Source organism: Salvelinus fontinalis, chromosome 30, assembly GCF_029448725.1.
Source record: "Salvelinus fontinalis isolate EN_2023a chromosome 30, ASM2944872v1, whole genome shotgun sequence".
Taxonomy (NCBI): Eukaryota; Metazoa; Chordata; class Actinopteri; order Salmoniformes; family Salmonidae; genus Salvelinus; species Salvelinus fontinalis.
In genome coordinates, this window is record NC_074694.1 from 29,625,652 (window position 1) to 29,640,158 (window position 14,507).

The 14,507-nt window shown below is 44.2% G+C and overlaps 1 protein-coding gene across 3 annotated transcripts in view; it reads left to right on the plus strand.

Moving 5' to 3' along the window:
• The first annotated feature begins 961 nt into the window (after nt 1-961).
• The window catches only part of LOC129828998 (C-Jun-amino-terminal kinase-interacting protein 4-like), a 53,402-nt gene continuing 39,856 nt past the window's right edge, over nt 962-14,507 (plus strand). For all 3 annotated transcript variants that reach the window (XM_055890379.1, XM_055890380.1, XM_055890381.1), the window contains exon 1: nt 962-1,585. In XM_055890379.1, coding sequence (XP_055746354.1) covers nt 1,286-1,585 — 300 coding nt within the window. In that variant the 5' untranslated portion in view covers nt 962-1,285. The remainder of the gene's footprint in view (nt 1,586-14,507) is intronic.

The following is a 14,507-nucleotide window of genomic DNA, read 5'->3' on the forward strand; positions in this document are numbered from 1 at the left end:
TCCTCTGAACAGTTGATGTTTAGATGCGTCTGTTACTTGAACTCTGTGAAGCATTTATTTGGGCCGCAATTTCTGAGGCTGGTAACTAATGAACTTATCTTCTGCAGCAGAGGTAACTCTGGGTCTTCCATTCCTGTGGCGGTCCTCATCAGAGCCAGTTTCATCATTGCGCTTGATGGTTTTTGCAACTGCACTTGAAGAAACATTAAAAGTTCTTAATTCTCCTTATTGACTGACCTTCTGTCTTAAAGTTATGATGGACTGTCGTTTCTCGTTGCTTATTTGAGTTGTTCTTGCCATAATATGGACTTGGTCTTTTACCAAATAGCTCTATCTTCTGTATACCCACCCCCCACCTTGTCACAACACAACTGATTGGCTCAAACGCATTAAGAAGGAAAGAAATTCCACAAATTAACTTTTATTAAGAAGGCACACCTGTTAATTGAAATATATTCCAGGTGACTACCTTATGAAGCTGGTTAAGAATCCTAAGAGTGTGCAAAGCTGTCATCAAGGCAAAGGGTGGCTCTTTGAAGAATCTCAAATATAAAATATATTTTGATTTGTTGAACACTTTTGGCTACTACATGATTCCATATGTATAATTTCATAGTTTAAATGTATTCACTATTATTCTACAATGTAGAAAATTGTCAAAAAATTGAGGAAAACCCTTGAATGAGTAGGTGTCCTAAAACTTTTGATCGGTAGTGTACATTATTTACGAAATATTTGCAAAGTCCCCAAGCAATTTTAAGAGACTACCTGTTGAGTTAATAAAGCAACAGTACAGTGATGAGGCACATTGAATAAAGTTGGCAAATTAGAGTTAACAATATTGATGTGGACAGTGCTATTGAATGAAAAACACTTCAAACGGATTACCCGTACATTTTCTTCCCTAGATCCCTCCCAGCCCTCTTATAGCATGTGACGTCAGCGTGACGGGCCAGTCGTCAACAAGAACACAGAAGCTCATCTGTTGGGAAGTCGGGAGGAGAACTAACTAGAAACCCGGAGCCAAGTAGAGACTTTTCTTTTTAACCCCCTTATAAGTCAACCTTCCATAGGAGAAAGGGACTGCAACTTGTTTAACGTCGTTTCCTTTTCTCGTTAAAAAAAGTAGCTAACGGTAGCTCAGTTAGCTATATTTAAGGGACACTATTTGGGCTCGCTTCACAAATAAGGATAAGGCAGGTTGCTGCTGGCAGGTTTTCTCAAGTAGCTTTTTCCTCGGCTAACCTGCTAACCTTAGTTTGCGAGAAGAAAAGGAAGCAAGAACATGGAGTTGGACGATGGAGTTCTCTACCAGGACGACTCTGGTAGTTCGGCGATGATGTCCGAACGGGTGTCTGGTCTGGCGAGCTCCATTTACCGGGAGTTTGAACGGTTGATCGGTCAGTACGACGAGGACGTTGTGAAAGAACTCATGCCGCTCGTCGTCGCGGTGTTGGAGAACTTGGACGCGGTGTTCGCGGAGAACCAGGAGCACGAAGTTGAGTTGGAGCTCCTAAAAGAAGACAACGAACAACTTGTTACCCAGTATGAACGGGAGAAATCGCTCAGAAAATCTGCAGAAGAGGTGGGTTTGAGTCTTCGACTGTCAAAGAAAGGGGGAGAGAAAGACAACTTTCGCAGACAGACCACGAAACTGATCGAAAAACTGCTTGCTACTGCTAGGCCACTCAAGATAGCTTTGACAGTTCAAGCGCAAGTAATGTTCAACAACAAGCACAGACTGTACCCAATACTGTAGCTACTATTCCCATTAGGTTAATTTGCACATAGCAGGGCCTATTGCCCGTGAGAACTTGCAAACAGTTATGTATGGACTAGATTGCTGCTAGCTTTAAACCCCGAAAGTCAATTTTGGTAAACTGCACAGGCTAATCTTATAAAGCTATAGCATTCTGAAGCTAGCAGGATATGTCATCTGGTTGCAACAGCTGATGACAAGGTTACATATTACTCATTTGACACTGTTGCTAATATTGTGGCTGGTGACACTAAAGTAATTTGTTTCATGGGTGGTTTTGTATGCACATTTCTTTTTGTAGACTAATTTGCTTAATTTCATGCCCGCGGTCCAAACTGGATGCACACTCTTGCAGCCATGCACTAGTCAGCATACACATGGAGCTACACCCACAGGGAATTACGCTGACAGTATATTTCAAACCTGTCAGTGTTTCTCAGATGATGGGTCAGGACCCAGTGGTGGGTCCCTTTAGGTCACTGCTCTAGATAGTTTGAACCTAGCCGTACAGCTTTGTGGCTAAAAACATTTCTGGTTGACTTGGTAGAGTCAGATCGACCATAAGAGCAGTTGCCAAATGAGATTTGGCCATAACGTCCAAATCCAAAACAGGAGTGTCATTGGAAGTTTGAGCGCCACCTTGTCTCTTTTCTCTCTCTCCTGTTTGTTTGTTCTGCCACCACACACTGCAGTCACTCCAGACAATGAGACTACTCTCTTTCTGTCCCTCTCTTTCGTTCTCTCTCGCTCCCCCCTCTCTTTCTCCCCCATCCCCCTGCCTAGGCCAGGGGTACTCAACTACTATTTGAGAAGGTCCAGTGACATTTCCTAGGTGGCAAAAGTCCGGATGAATTTCATCCGTTATTGGCGCTGTGTTACGACGTAGTAACAAACGTAGTCGTCTACGATTTAGCGAACATGTTGTTATATAAAATGTACATTAAATGAGACTAAGAATTTGAATTTATTACAACTTTATTTTGAATGTAAACATGTGCAACATTGCTGAAGAATAAAGGCGGATGCTTAATTGTCTATGCAAAAAGTTCACTGTGAACCATTGCACATGGCCCTTGAATAAAAAAATATATAAATTAAATAAAGTGCATGTTTTCTGGAGAACAAAGGAGAGTTCACCCGAAAATAATAATCTGAATGCACAAAATGTCACTGTGGGCCATGCAATATTCATGTGTCACTCTGAGCCTTGCCCTTGCATCAATGAGAGAAATTACACTTTGTCTCCTGCCAATACTTTGAACTTTGCCACAAATGGTGTGAAAGCAACTCTGAGACACTGGTGCAGGTGTTCATTGGTGAGCCTGGTGCGGTATTTGTTTTGAATAAAGTTCAAAAAGTTAGGCACAGCGGTCTAAGGCCCTGCATCTCAGTGCTAGAGGTGTCACTACAGACCCTGGTTTGATTCCAGGCTGTATCACAACCGGCCGTGATTGGGAGTCCCATAGGGCAGCGTACAATTGGCCTAGCGTTGTTAGGGCTTGGCCGGGGTAGGCCGTCATTGTAAATAAGAATTTGTTCTTAACTAACTTGCCTAGTTAAATTAAAACAATTTTGGGGAAGGCTGATTCACAGCTGTATGTGGAGCCAAACATGGTCAGGATGTATAGTGCCAGTTTCTTGAGAACAGGGACATTGGCTGCAGGCACCATCATTTCCCAGAAAGTGACAGGGTCACAATCACCAGCCTACTCCTTCAAAGACACATTTTCTTGCAACTCAATCAACTCCCTTTTGCAGTGATGCAGCATCTACCCATCTGAAGATCTGTTTTTGTTTCTTCTGACAACTTTGTCACATTTGTGACCAATAAAGGGTTCTGGGGATGAGCAGCAGCAGCTCTCGTCCAACAGTGATGTCATCAAAGCGAGCCTTGAAGTTATCCATCAGCTTCTGGATGAAATCAACATGGTTGGTAACGTCTTTGTCTCCCTGCATTTATACGAGAAGATTGGGAAGTGGACAAATGTTCCCTAGAGATCATTCTTGAAAAACTCAAATTTCTTCTGGAAAGTCCGGACTGCTGTTATCATATCACACACGGTGTTGTCCCGTTCCTGCAGCTTAACATTCAGTTGAATAAGGTGTGATGTAATGTCTGTCAAAAATGCAACTGTTTTCGTCTTCTCATCTTCCAAAAACTGAGTTGCCTTGTCACTCTTTTGCTCTGATAAGAAAGCTTTGATTCCCTCCCTAATGGCCCAAAAGCATTCCAAAACCCTGCTTTTGCTGAGCCATTTGATATTGTTGTGCAGTAGTAAGTCATCAACTGGCATTGGCCTCTCAGAATGCCTCGTATCAGGCAGTTTGGTTGGGATGCTGTTGCTCTCAAAAAGTTGATCAGTTTCATCATCGTTGTCATGACTTAAGAATACTCTTTTCCCAGACTGGCACACAGGACAGATTGATGGATAATGCAGTGTTATGATGTCAGGTCAGGGTGGTCCTCTTTCAAACGTGCAACCAGTCCCCTCCCTCTTCCTATCATGGCTGGAGCTCCATCTGTGGTGATGGGACCACTGACTTCAGATCTATCCACCTTTTCGTCGGCATCCCTTTGATGGCATCATGGATATCCTCTCCCCATGTGTGTGCTTCTAGATTTGTTAAGCCCAACAGCTCCTCACAGAATTCCTTCTTTGTTTTGTTATAAACTCTGACAAACACCAGAAGCTGGTTATTGTCAGTGTTTGTTTGTCAGTGTTATCTGTTTGTCCACAGCTAACGAAATGCATGCTGAATCTCTGAATGGCCTGAACGTTGTAAAGTTAAATATTCAGCTAGTATTTCACTTCTCCTCATTGCTGTGGAATCTGACAGTGGGATCTGTTTGATCTTTTCCCAGAGCTCATCTTTTTGTTTACCTTCAAGCAAGGTGTCAGCACCTTCACAAATATTATTTTACCATCTCAGTGTCTGAAAATCTTTTCCCAAAACCCAAGCTATCCTCAGTAAACACTCATTGCACGTTGTTGGATTGTCAGAGAATTGACAAGGACTTTGGTGGACCTCTCATATTGGAATTTGAGTTGGTTAATCTTGTTTGTTCTCACTTCCGTGTTCAGGGGATACGTTTGATCGAAATGACTATGCCTGCTGTCATAATGGCGCTTAACATTGGCACTTTTCACGAGGGCTGCGGACTCAGTCAAATCTTTCTGTTTCATTCTGCTTGCTTGTCCCAAGCTTCTGCAGAGGATATTTGGATTGATGTGATTGGGTAAGAAGTGGCCTCTTGTATTTGCATATAACCACGTTTGGATTAGACGTGGCACTAGTAAATGTGGGCGTTGCTTCGAGAGAGAGGTTGCTGAGTTAGCGAGGCCGCAGCGCCCGGTTGATTTAAAAATATTTTTTTATAAAGCTGTCCAAAAATAATTTATATATATATATATTTTTTGATGTAACAAAATGTGTTGTCTGGTCCGTATTGACCCGCTTTCCGCCCGTTGAGTTTGGCTGCACTAGGCTATCTGCATGTCTGTCTCTCTGTCTCATCAAACTGTTCTAGTGCTGTTGTGATTCCCCCCCCCCCCCCCCCCCCCTCATGTCGTTAATCTCTTTATTCCCATAACTGCCAAAGTGAAAGCTCCTATCCTCTCCTAAAGATGGGTTAACAGGTCAAGTGATCCTTTGTTAGCAGCAGCAGTGCTGTAGGCTTGTCCTGCATCTGTGTTTTTAAGCTGTAATTTAGCCATGTGTAACTTTCTCCCAGCCTGCCAGACAGTACTGTACATGAACACGGTTTAGGAGACCTCTGTTGTAGTGTTGGTTATGGCTTGTGTGTGTCAGGTGCTCTGCCCTTTCAACTTCCTTTACATCAGCGAGGTGTGCATAAAAAAAAATGGATTAGTGTTAACTAGGACATAACACCACTTAGACAACAATTGAAGGTCACAGTGGTAATGTTACAAATCTGTCTGATCCTTCACTTTGTCCTGTCAAAGGGCATTGCTAGCGCTAACTGCTTTCCTTGCCACCAGAATGAGAGCTTATGTAGTACATTGAGTACAAGGCCTAGTTTTGATTCGACATGTCATGATTTGAAAACTAGGGTGGGGCTGGGTGGGGACTGATTAACGTGTTTGTGTCTCCCTGAAGTAATTTGCTTTGCACTGCCCAGGCTTGACATTCTCCTCAGAGCTGCAGTTCAGTGGAGTGTGGAAAGACGAGCTCAGAGTCTGGTCATAAAGCTTCATAAGTAACCTGCAATATATATGTAACTTTTTAGACGACCTGACAAAATTCACATAGAAATGTGTTATAGATCTGTCATTCTCATTGAAAACAAGTACATGAAGCGGTTGATCTGTTCTACACTGCTCAAAAAAATAAAGGGAACACTTAAACAACACAATGTAATTCCAAGTCAATCACACTTCTGTGAAATCAAACTGTCCACTTAGGAAGCAACACTGATTGACAATACATTTCACATGCTGTTGTGCAAATGGAATAGACAAAAGGTGGAAATTATAGGCAATTAGCAAGACACCCCCAATAAAGGAGTGATTCTGCAGGTGGTGACCACAGACCACTTCTCAGTTCCTATGCTTCCTGGCTGATGTTTTGGTCACTTTTGAATGCTGGCGGTGCTCTCACTCTAGTGGTAGCATGAGACGGAGTCTACAGCCCACACAAGTGGCTCAGGTAGTGCAGCTCATCCAGGATGGCACATCAATGCGAGCTGTGGCAAGACGGTTTGCTGTGTCTGTCAGCGTAGTGTCCAGAGCATGGAGGCGCTACCAGGAGACAGGCCAGTACATCAGGAGACGTGGAGGAGGCCGTAGGAGGGCAACAACCCAGCAGCAGGACCGCTACCTCCGCCTTTGTGCAAGGCGGAGCACTGCCAGAGCCCTGCAAAATGACCTCCAGCAGGCCACAAATGTGCATGTGTCAGCATATGGTCTCACAAGGGGTCTGAGGATCTCATCTCGGTACCTAATGGCAGTCAGGCTACCTCTGGCGAGCACATGGAGGGCTGTGCGGCCCCACAAAGAAATGCCACCCCACACCATGACTGACCCACCGCCAAACCGGTCATGCTGGAGGATGTTGCAGGCAGCAGAACGTTCTCCACGGCGTCTCCAGACTCTGTCACGTCTGTCACATGTGCTCATGTGCTCAGTGTGAACCTGCTTTCATCTGTGAAGAGCACAGGGCGCCAGTGGCGAATTTGCCAATCTTGGTGTTCTCGGGCAAATGCCAAACGTCCTGCACGGTGTTGGGCTGTAAGCACAACCCCCACCTGTGGACGTCGGGCCCTCATACCACCCTCATGGAGTCTGTTTCTGACCGTTTGAGCAAACACATGCACATTTGTGGCCTGCTGGAGGTCATTTTGCAGGGCTCTGGCAGTGCTCCGCCTTGCACAAAGGCGGTGGTAGCGGTACTGCTGCTGGGTTGTTGCCCTCCTACGGCCTCCTCCACGTCTCCTGATGTACTAGCCTGTCTCCTGGTAGCGCCTCCATGCTCTGGACACTACGCTGACAGACACAGCAAACCTTCTTGCAACAGCTTGCATTGATGTGCCATCCTGGATGAGCTGCACTACCTGAGCCACTTGTGTGGGTTGTAGACTCCGTCTCATGCTACCACTAGAGTGAGAGCACCGCCAGCATTCAAAAGTGACCAAAACATCAGCCAGGAAGCATAGGAACTGAGAAGTGGTCTGTGGTCACCACCTGCAGAATCACTCCTTTATTGGGGGTGTCTTGCTAATTGCCTATAATTTCCACCTTTTGTCTATTCCATTTGCACAACAGCATGTGAAATTTATTGTCAATCAGTGGTGCTTCCTAAGTGGACAGTTTGATATCACAGAAGTGTGATTGACTTGGAGTTACATTGTGTTGTTTAAGTGTTCCCTTTATTTTTTTGAGCAGTGTATATGCACTTTCTATGCTTCCCGTTATTAAGGTTTGTTTTTTTTGTTGCCTTTTTTGTGTACACCAGCTTCAAACAGCTGAAAATACTAGATTTTTGATTCTGGAAAATCTATTTCACAGCGGTTTAGATGGTACAATGATTTTCTACACTCTACAGTTCAAAAGAGTTGAGAAACCAGTTGTCCTGTGTTAGATTCTTCACCAGTGTTAGGCCTAGGTGTTTACCATGAGGTTGAAAAACACTATGCTTAATTGGCTTTACACACGCCTGGCTAACTCAATGACATCAGTCATGTTGGTCATTAGGCTCTAGAAAACTATCCAATCCACATGCTCATGGGTGTAAAAACCCAAACACCTGCCTACTAGACTATAAGTAAAGACAATATGGTTCTCAGCCAGTAAACAACACTGCAGACAGACGCCCCAAGTACTTCTTGGGACAACCCATTAAATGCTGTTGTGACTCAACTGCCAGACACAAACAGTCCTAGTAAGTCCAGTGTAACTCTTCCTAGACGGACTGTGACTCTACACTAAAGACAGGAAGAGGGCAGGGCCAGGCAGGAAATTGCTGGGAAAACAAGACTTAGTGAGTCCCTCTCTGCGGCCAGGATGCTCCTCCCACCCATTCCCCCTGACCCCTGACATCATAGAGTCACGGTTCATAATGATAATGTCACAGGGTGATGTCAGAACTTAGAAGGCGACGTCAGAGAGTCGTGTCATTCCTGCCAATGTCAGTCAGGCTCTAACCAAAAAGCCTCTGTTTCTGGTGCCAGGTATCTGTTATCACACAGCATTTATCAGGAACAATTTGAAAGCCTAAAAGCATGTCATTGATTTGGGGCTGGAAAACAGAGGTCGGGGGTGTTTATCTAAAGTGCATGGCTCAAGAGGTAACTGTAATAGGCTACATCCCCATTCCTTGTCCCAGAAAACAAAGCGGCTCTTGATTTATTTTCCAAGCTATAGCACACAATATTTTACATACAGCAGGGTTTTAAAGGAACGGAGAGTACAGTCTGCTTCGTGTTTTCATTTTTGCCAAGGAAAAAATATTGCGATACTGTTTTTGTCACAGCCCTCTATTGAACCCGGTTCATTATTTTAAATCAAGACCGAACCTGTTAGCCCCATAATTGGATGTCACGGCCCAGACCATTTGTATGGTTTGTTGATTAGGACAATTTATCCGGATGTTTGATGTTGATCTAAGTTATGATTTAATATTAAATCAATCAAATGTTTATTTGTCACATGCTTCGTAAACAACAGGTGTAGACTAACAGTGAAATGGTTACATACGGGCCTGTCCTAACAATGCAAAGACAAATAATCAAAAAAATAATAACACAAGGACTAAATAAACAATGAGTAAGCATATCTTGTCTGTGTACATATGGTACCAGTACCAGGTCAATGTGTAGGTAAACAAGGGCATTGCGGTAGATATTTACATATGTAGGGATAAAGTGACTAGGCAACAGGATGGATAATAAACAGTAGGGATGCACCGATATGACATTTTTGGCCGATACCAATATTTTCCTCGCCAAAAAAACAAATACCGATGACCGATATTTAAAATTTTAGAGGCCTTTCAACTATTCTAGTACAGTTAAATAGTTGACACACACACACACACACTGACCAAAAAGTAATTTTGTTGGCATTTACGTATGTCCCCATTACCAGTAAAACATAATCAAAACCTATTTCTTTCACTTACTTGCTGTGCTGTTTCATTGTTCATTTGTTCAGTCGTTTCATTCTCAACTAGGTTTTCATCATACATGTCAAGCAGTGATGTTTCAGCTCTGTCTGTGGCCTTTTCTGTCGTGGGTCCTCTTTCTCGTTGTGGACTGTCGCTGTGTCCGTTCCCATCTTGTCCAGCTGTGTCTAACATTTCATGTAAACCCTGTTTCTTGTCTGCATCGAAGTAGCGGTCCTTGTACTTAACATCGAGCATGGTGGCGACACCGTAAAGAGGCTCAGAGAGAATGCCACCGGATTACTTGTTCACAGCCTCTAGTAGAGTACTTTTTTGTAAGTTTTAACCCCACGTTCTGTGGGCAGTTTTGTTGAGCAGGCGTTTCAATGCCATGACAGGGTATCACATCTTCTGCAGGCACAGTTGATGAGCTTATTTCTCCAGTCACTTGTTCAAACGGAGCTACGAATATGTGTTCATGTTTTCAATGAGAGTCCACTGATTTGTAGTGATTGTTGCAGGTAACTCATAGTCGGTTGCGTACACGCCAAGCATTCGTTTTTGTTCCAGCAGGCTCTCCGTCATGTAAAAAGTACTATTCCATCTGGTGGAAACGTCTAGCTTAAGCCTTTTTGTTTTCACTCCAAGCTGCCCCTGTATTGCTTGAAAGTGGCTGTATGCTAGCTGTGAGTGTTTCAAATGACCCACTATCTTCCTACCTGTTGCCACTGTGTCAGATGTGCTGCGTTGGGTCAAAACACCTTCGTTCACAGCCAGTTGCAGCGTGTGTGCCATGCATGGCAAACTGGCGACTCCGCATTCTTCCAAAGCCTTTGTCATGTTCTGTGGATTATCACTTAGCACAGTGTGTACTTTGTTCTTGGGGATTTTCCAAGTTTCAAACATGTTCTCAAAAGCCATTGAAGTGGCAGCAGGCGGTATGACAACCAGCACATTCTTGAGCGTGCAATACATCTTTCCTCAGTACGAAATCTTCGTCGACCCACTGTGTTGTCAGACTCAGCATGCTCTTGGGGTTGACATCGCTGGTCCAAATGTCAGTCGTGAAGCTAATAGCTGTGACGCCATAGCAAGTAGCTCATGGATGTGCGTTTCAATAATTGTGTGTAACTCCGGTAGGGCAACATCTGAAAAATAGCACCTACTTGGTAGTGTGTGCCGGGGCTCGAGGTGCTCGACCAGTCGGCAAAAGCCAATATCATCCACGACAGAGAACGGTTGATTGTCAAGGGCAATGAATTCCATTACCTTGGCGTTAATGCATTTTGCCTTTTGAGTTGTCTCGCTGAAATGGTCTTACTCTTTCAAATGACTGCTCGACTTGAACTTGTTTAGTTGTTGGAAGTGTGAGCTTAGTTTTAGTCGCTGAACGTCTGGGGTGATGAAGTTTCAAATGAGTAATTAGGTTTGTGGTATTGAAAGATTTCACTTTCTCCCCTCTGGAAATAATAGCAGCACAAACATTGCATATGGCCTTTTTGTTATCTTCCTTTGAAACGTCAAAATAGATCCACACAGAAGACATTGTGGGCTAGGTTAGGAATGCTGTGTTGCACGTGTAGCTCTGTATTTTTCGTGGCGTCATTGCATCATCTACCTACGTTATACAGGTATGCACGTCAGCTTTGACTTCGGTTTTGCACATCGGTGTTTAAACTATACATAGAGCCGATGTTGGCATTTTTAGCTAATATCTTCCGATATATTGTGCATCCCTAATAAACAGTAACTGCAGCGTATGTGATGAGTTAAAACGGTTAGTGCAAAATGGGTCAATGCACATAGTTCGGGTAGCTGGTAGTTAACTGTTTAACTAACTATTTAGCAGTCTTATGGCTTGGGGGTAGAAGCTGTTCAGGGTTCTGTTGGTTCCAGACTTCAGGCTTGTTGCACCGGTACCGCTTGCCCTGCAGTAGCAGCGCGAACAGTCTGATTTGGGTGGCTCAAGTCTTTGACAATTTTTAGGGCCTTCCTCTGACACCACCTGGCACAGAGGTCCTGGATGGCACAGAGATCAGCCCCAGTGACGTAGTGGGCTGCACGTATTAATGTCTGCAGCGCCTTGCAGTTGGCTGCCAAGCATTTGCCATACCAAGTGGTGATGCAGGCAGTCAACATGCTCTCAATGGTGCAGCTGTAGAACTTTTTGAGGATCTGCGGGCCATTGGAAAATCTTTTCAGCCTCCTGAGGGAGAAGAGGCATTGTCGTACCCTCTTCACGACTCTGTGTGTGTGTGTGTGTGTGTGTGTGTGTGTGGGGGGACTATGATAATTCCTTAGTGATGTGGATACTGAGGAACTTGAAGCTCTCGACCCGCTCCACTACAGCCCCATTGATGAGGATGGGGGTGTGCTCGGCCCTTTATTTCCTGTAGTCCAGGATCAGCTCCTTTGTCTTGTGGACGTTGAGGGAGAGGTTGTTGTCCTGGCACTACACTCCCAGGTCTCTGACCTCCTCCCTATAGGCTATCTCATCGTCGTCTGTGATCAGGCCTACCACATTTGTGTCATCTGCAAACATAATGACGGTGCTGGAGTCGTGCACAGCCATGCAGTCGTGAGTGAACAGGGATTTGGGATTTGAAGACACACATACACACACTTTTCTGCCTTTCTCTGATTGAATACCCCCCCCCTTTGTTTTTACACTGCTGCTACTTGCTGTTTATTATCTATGCATAGTCACTTTACCAATTACCTTGATTAACCTGTACCCCAGCACATTCACTTGGTACCGGTACCCCCTGTATATAGCCTCGTAAATGTATTGTTACTTTTTGATTGATTACATTTTTGAAAACTTTAGTTTATTTATTTATTGAACTGCATTGTTGGTTAAGGCCTTGTAAGTAAGCTTTTCATGGTAAAGTCTACACCTGTTGTATTCGGCCCGTGACAAATAGTGGGGCAAAAAAGTATTTAGTCAGCCACCAATTGTGCAAGTTCTCCCACTTAAAAAGATGAGAGATGAGAGGCCTGTAAGACCCAGCCACGTTTCATCTTCAATGCCCTTGCTGATGGAAGGAGGTTTTCACTCAAAATCTCACGATACATGGCCCCATTCATTCTGTCCTTTACACGGATCAGTCGTCCTGGTCCCTTTGCAGAAAAACAGCCCCAAAGCATGATGTTTCCACCCCCATGCTTCACAGTAGGTATGGTGTTCTTTGGATGCAACTCAGCATTCTTTGTCCTCCAAACATGACGAGTTGAGTTTACCAAAAAGTTATATTTTGGTTTCATCTGACCATATGACATTCTCCCAATCTTCTTCTGGATCATCCAAATGCTCTCTAGCAAACTTAAGACGGGCCTGGACAAGTACTGGCTTAAGCAGGGGGACACGTCTGGCACTGCAGGATTTGAGTCCCTGGCGGCGTAGTGTGTTACTGATGGTAGGCTTTGTTACTTTGGTCCCAGCTCTCTGCAGGTCATTTACTAGGTCCCCCCGTGTGGTTCTGGGATTCTTGCTCACCGTTCTTGTGATCATTTTGACACCACGGGGTGAGATCTTGCGTGGAGCCCCAGATCGAGGGAGATTATCAGTGGTCTTGTATGTCTTCCATTTCCTAATAATTGCTCCCACAGTTGATTTCTTCAAACCAAGCTGCTTACCTATTGCAGATTCAATCTTCCCAGCCTGGTGCAGGTCTACAGTTTTGTTTCTGGTGTCCTTTGACAGCTCTTTGGTCTTGGCCATAGTGGAGTTTGGAGTGTGACTGTTTGAGGTTGTGGACAGGTGTCTTTTATACTGATAACAAGTTCAAACAGGTGCCATTAATACAGGTAACGAGTGGAGGACAGAGGAGCCTCTTAAAGAAGAAGTTACAGGTCTGTGAGAGCCAGAAATCTTGCTTGTTTGTAGGTGACCAAATACTTATTTTCCACCATAATTTGCAAATAAATTCATTAAAAATCCTACAATGTGATTTTCTGGATTTTTTTTTCTCATTTTGTCTGTCATAGTTGAAGTGTACCTACGATGAAAATTACAGGCCTCATCTTTTTAAGTGGGAGAACTTGCACAATTGGTGGCTGACTAAATACTTTTTCCCCCTACTGTATCATTTGATTTGAAATCTAACCCTGACTGACAACCTTACGATCTTGCTAACCACAGATGCATGGCCCTTTTTTAGTGACTTTCAGTATGTGATATCTGATCTTGGCCAATCAATCTCCTACCCTTTTTGTCAGAACCATCTTGCTATCCCAGCGGCCCAGTTATGCCCAGGCGAGACCCAAAGAAGACGCAGTGCACTTAATAAAACTCCCTGTCAATAGAATGTTCATACACTGGGGCACTGTGTGTGTGTGAAGGGACAAAGGGAGCATTATGCGTGTTCAGGAGGAGAGGAGAGAGGGAAGAGAAAGAGGCAGATAGCACAGCAGAGAAAGAGTTCTACTCGTTATCATATGAACACCCAACTATGGGTCATATGATCAGCAGCACGGAGAAAGTGTGTGTGTGTGTGTGTGTGTGTGTAAGTCAATAGGAGAAGGCGGTTAGGTTCTAGGGAGGGTTGTTGGGCATTATGCTTTTATGATAGTATATTTCTGTGTGACTTGCAGCCTTGTGTTTAGTGCTGTTGACAGATTTTAAGTCCCTCTCCCAGCCCCTTGTTCAGTCCAGGCTTCATGTAGCCTAATGCTCTTATTAGATTTACTGTGAAGTCTGTGCCTTTACTGCCTTTCAGACCCTTTCTCATACCTTCCCACATTCCCACATAGTTGTTTTATCCCTTTCTCTCTCTCGCTCGCTAGGCTTATGCTTTCATAACCATTTGAACAAGGCCTTGACTACGCCTACAGCCAAAACGATTTGCTTTATATCAGTGTAGGCAATTAAGCAGGTCACAGACATTCTCCGAGCGCATTTGGCCTAGCTTACATCTGCTCTTTGACACAAAGTGGCGTTCATGTAAAGAAGAGCCTATTAGTTCCAGTAGGCCTCCGGCGGAGCAAGGGTCTCGGGTGATGGTCTACACCAGCAGATGACTGTTCATCCCAGCCAATGGGCTGGCTGAGCTCCATGATCACAAGACTCAAGACTGTTTTACGTGTGTCGGACTAATGAGCGCAAACTTTAGTTCCAGCCTAGTGTTAT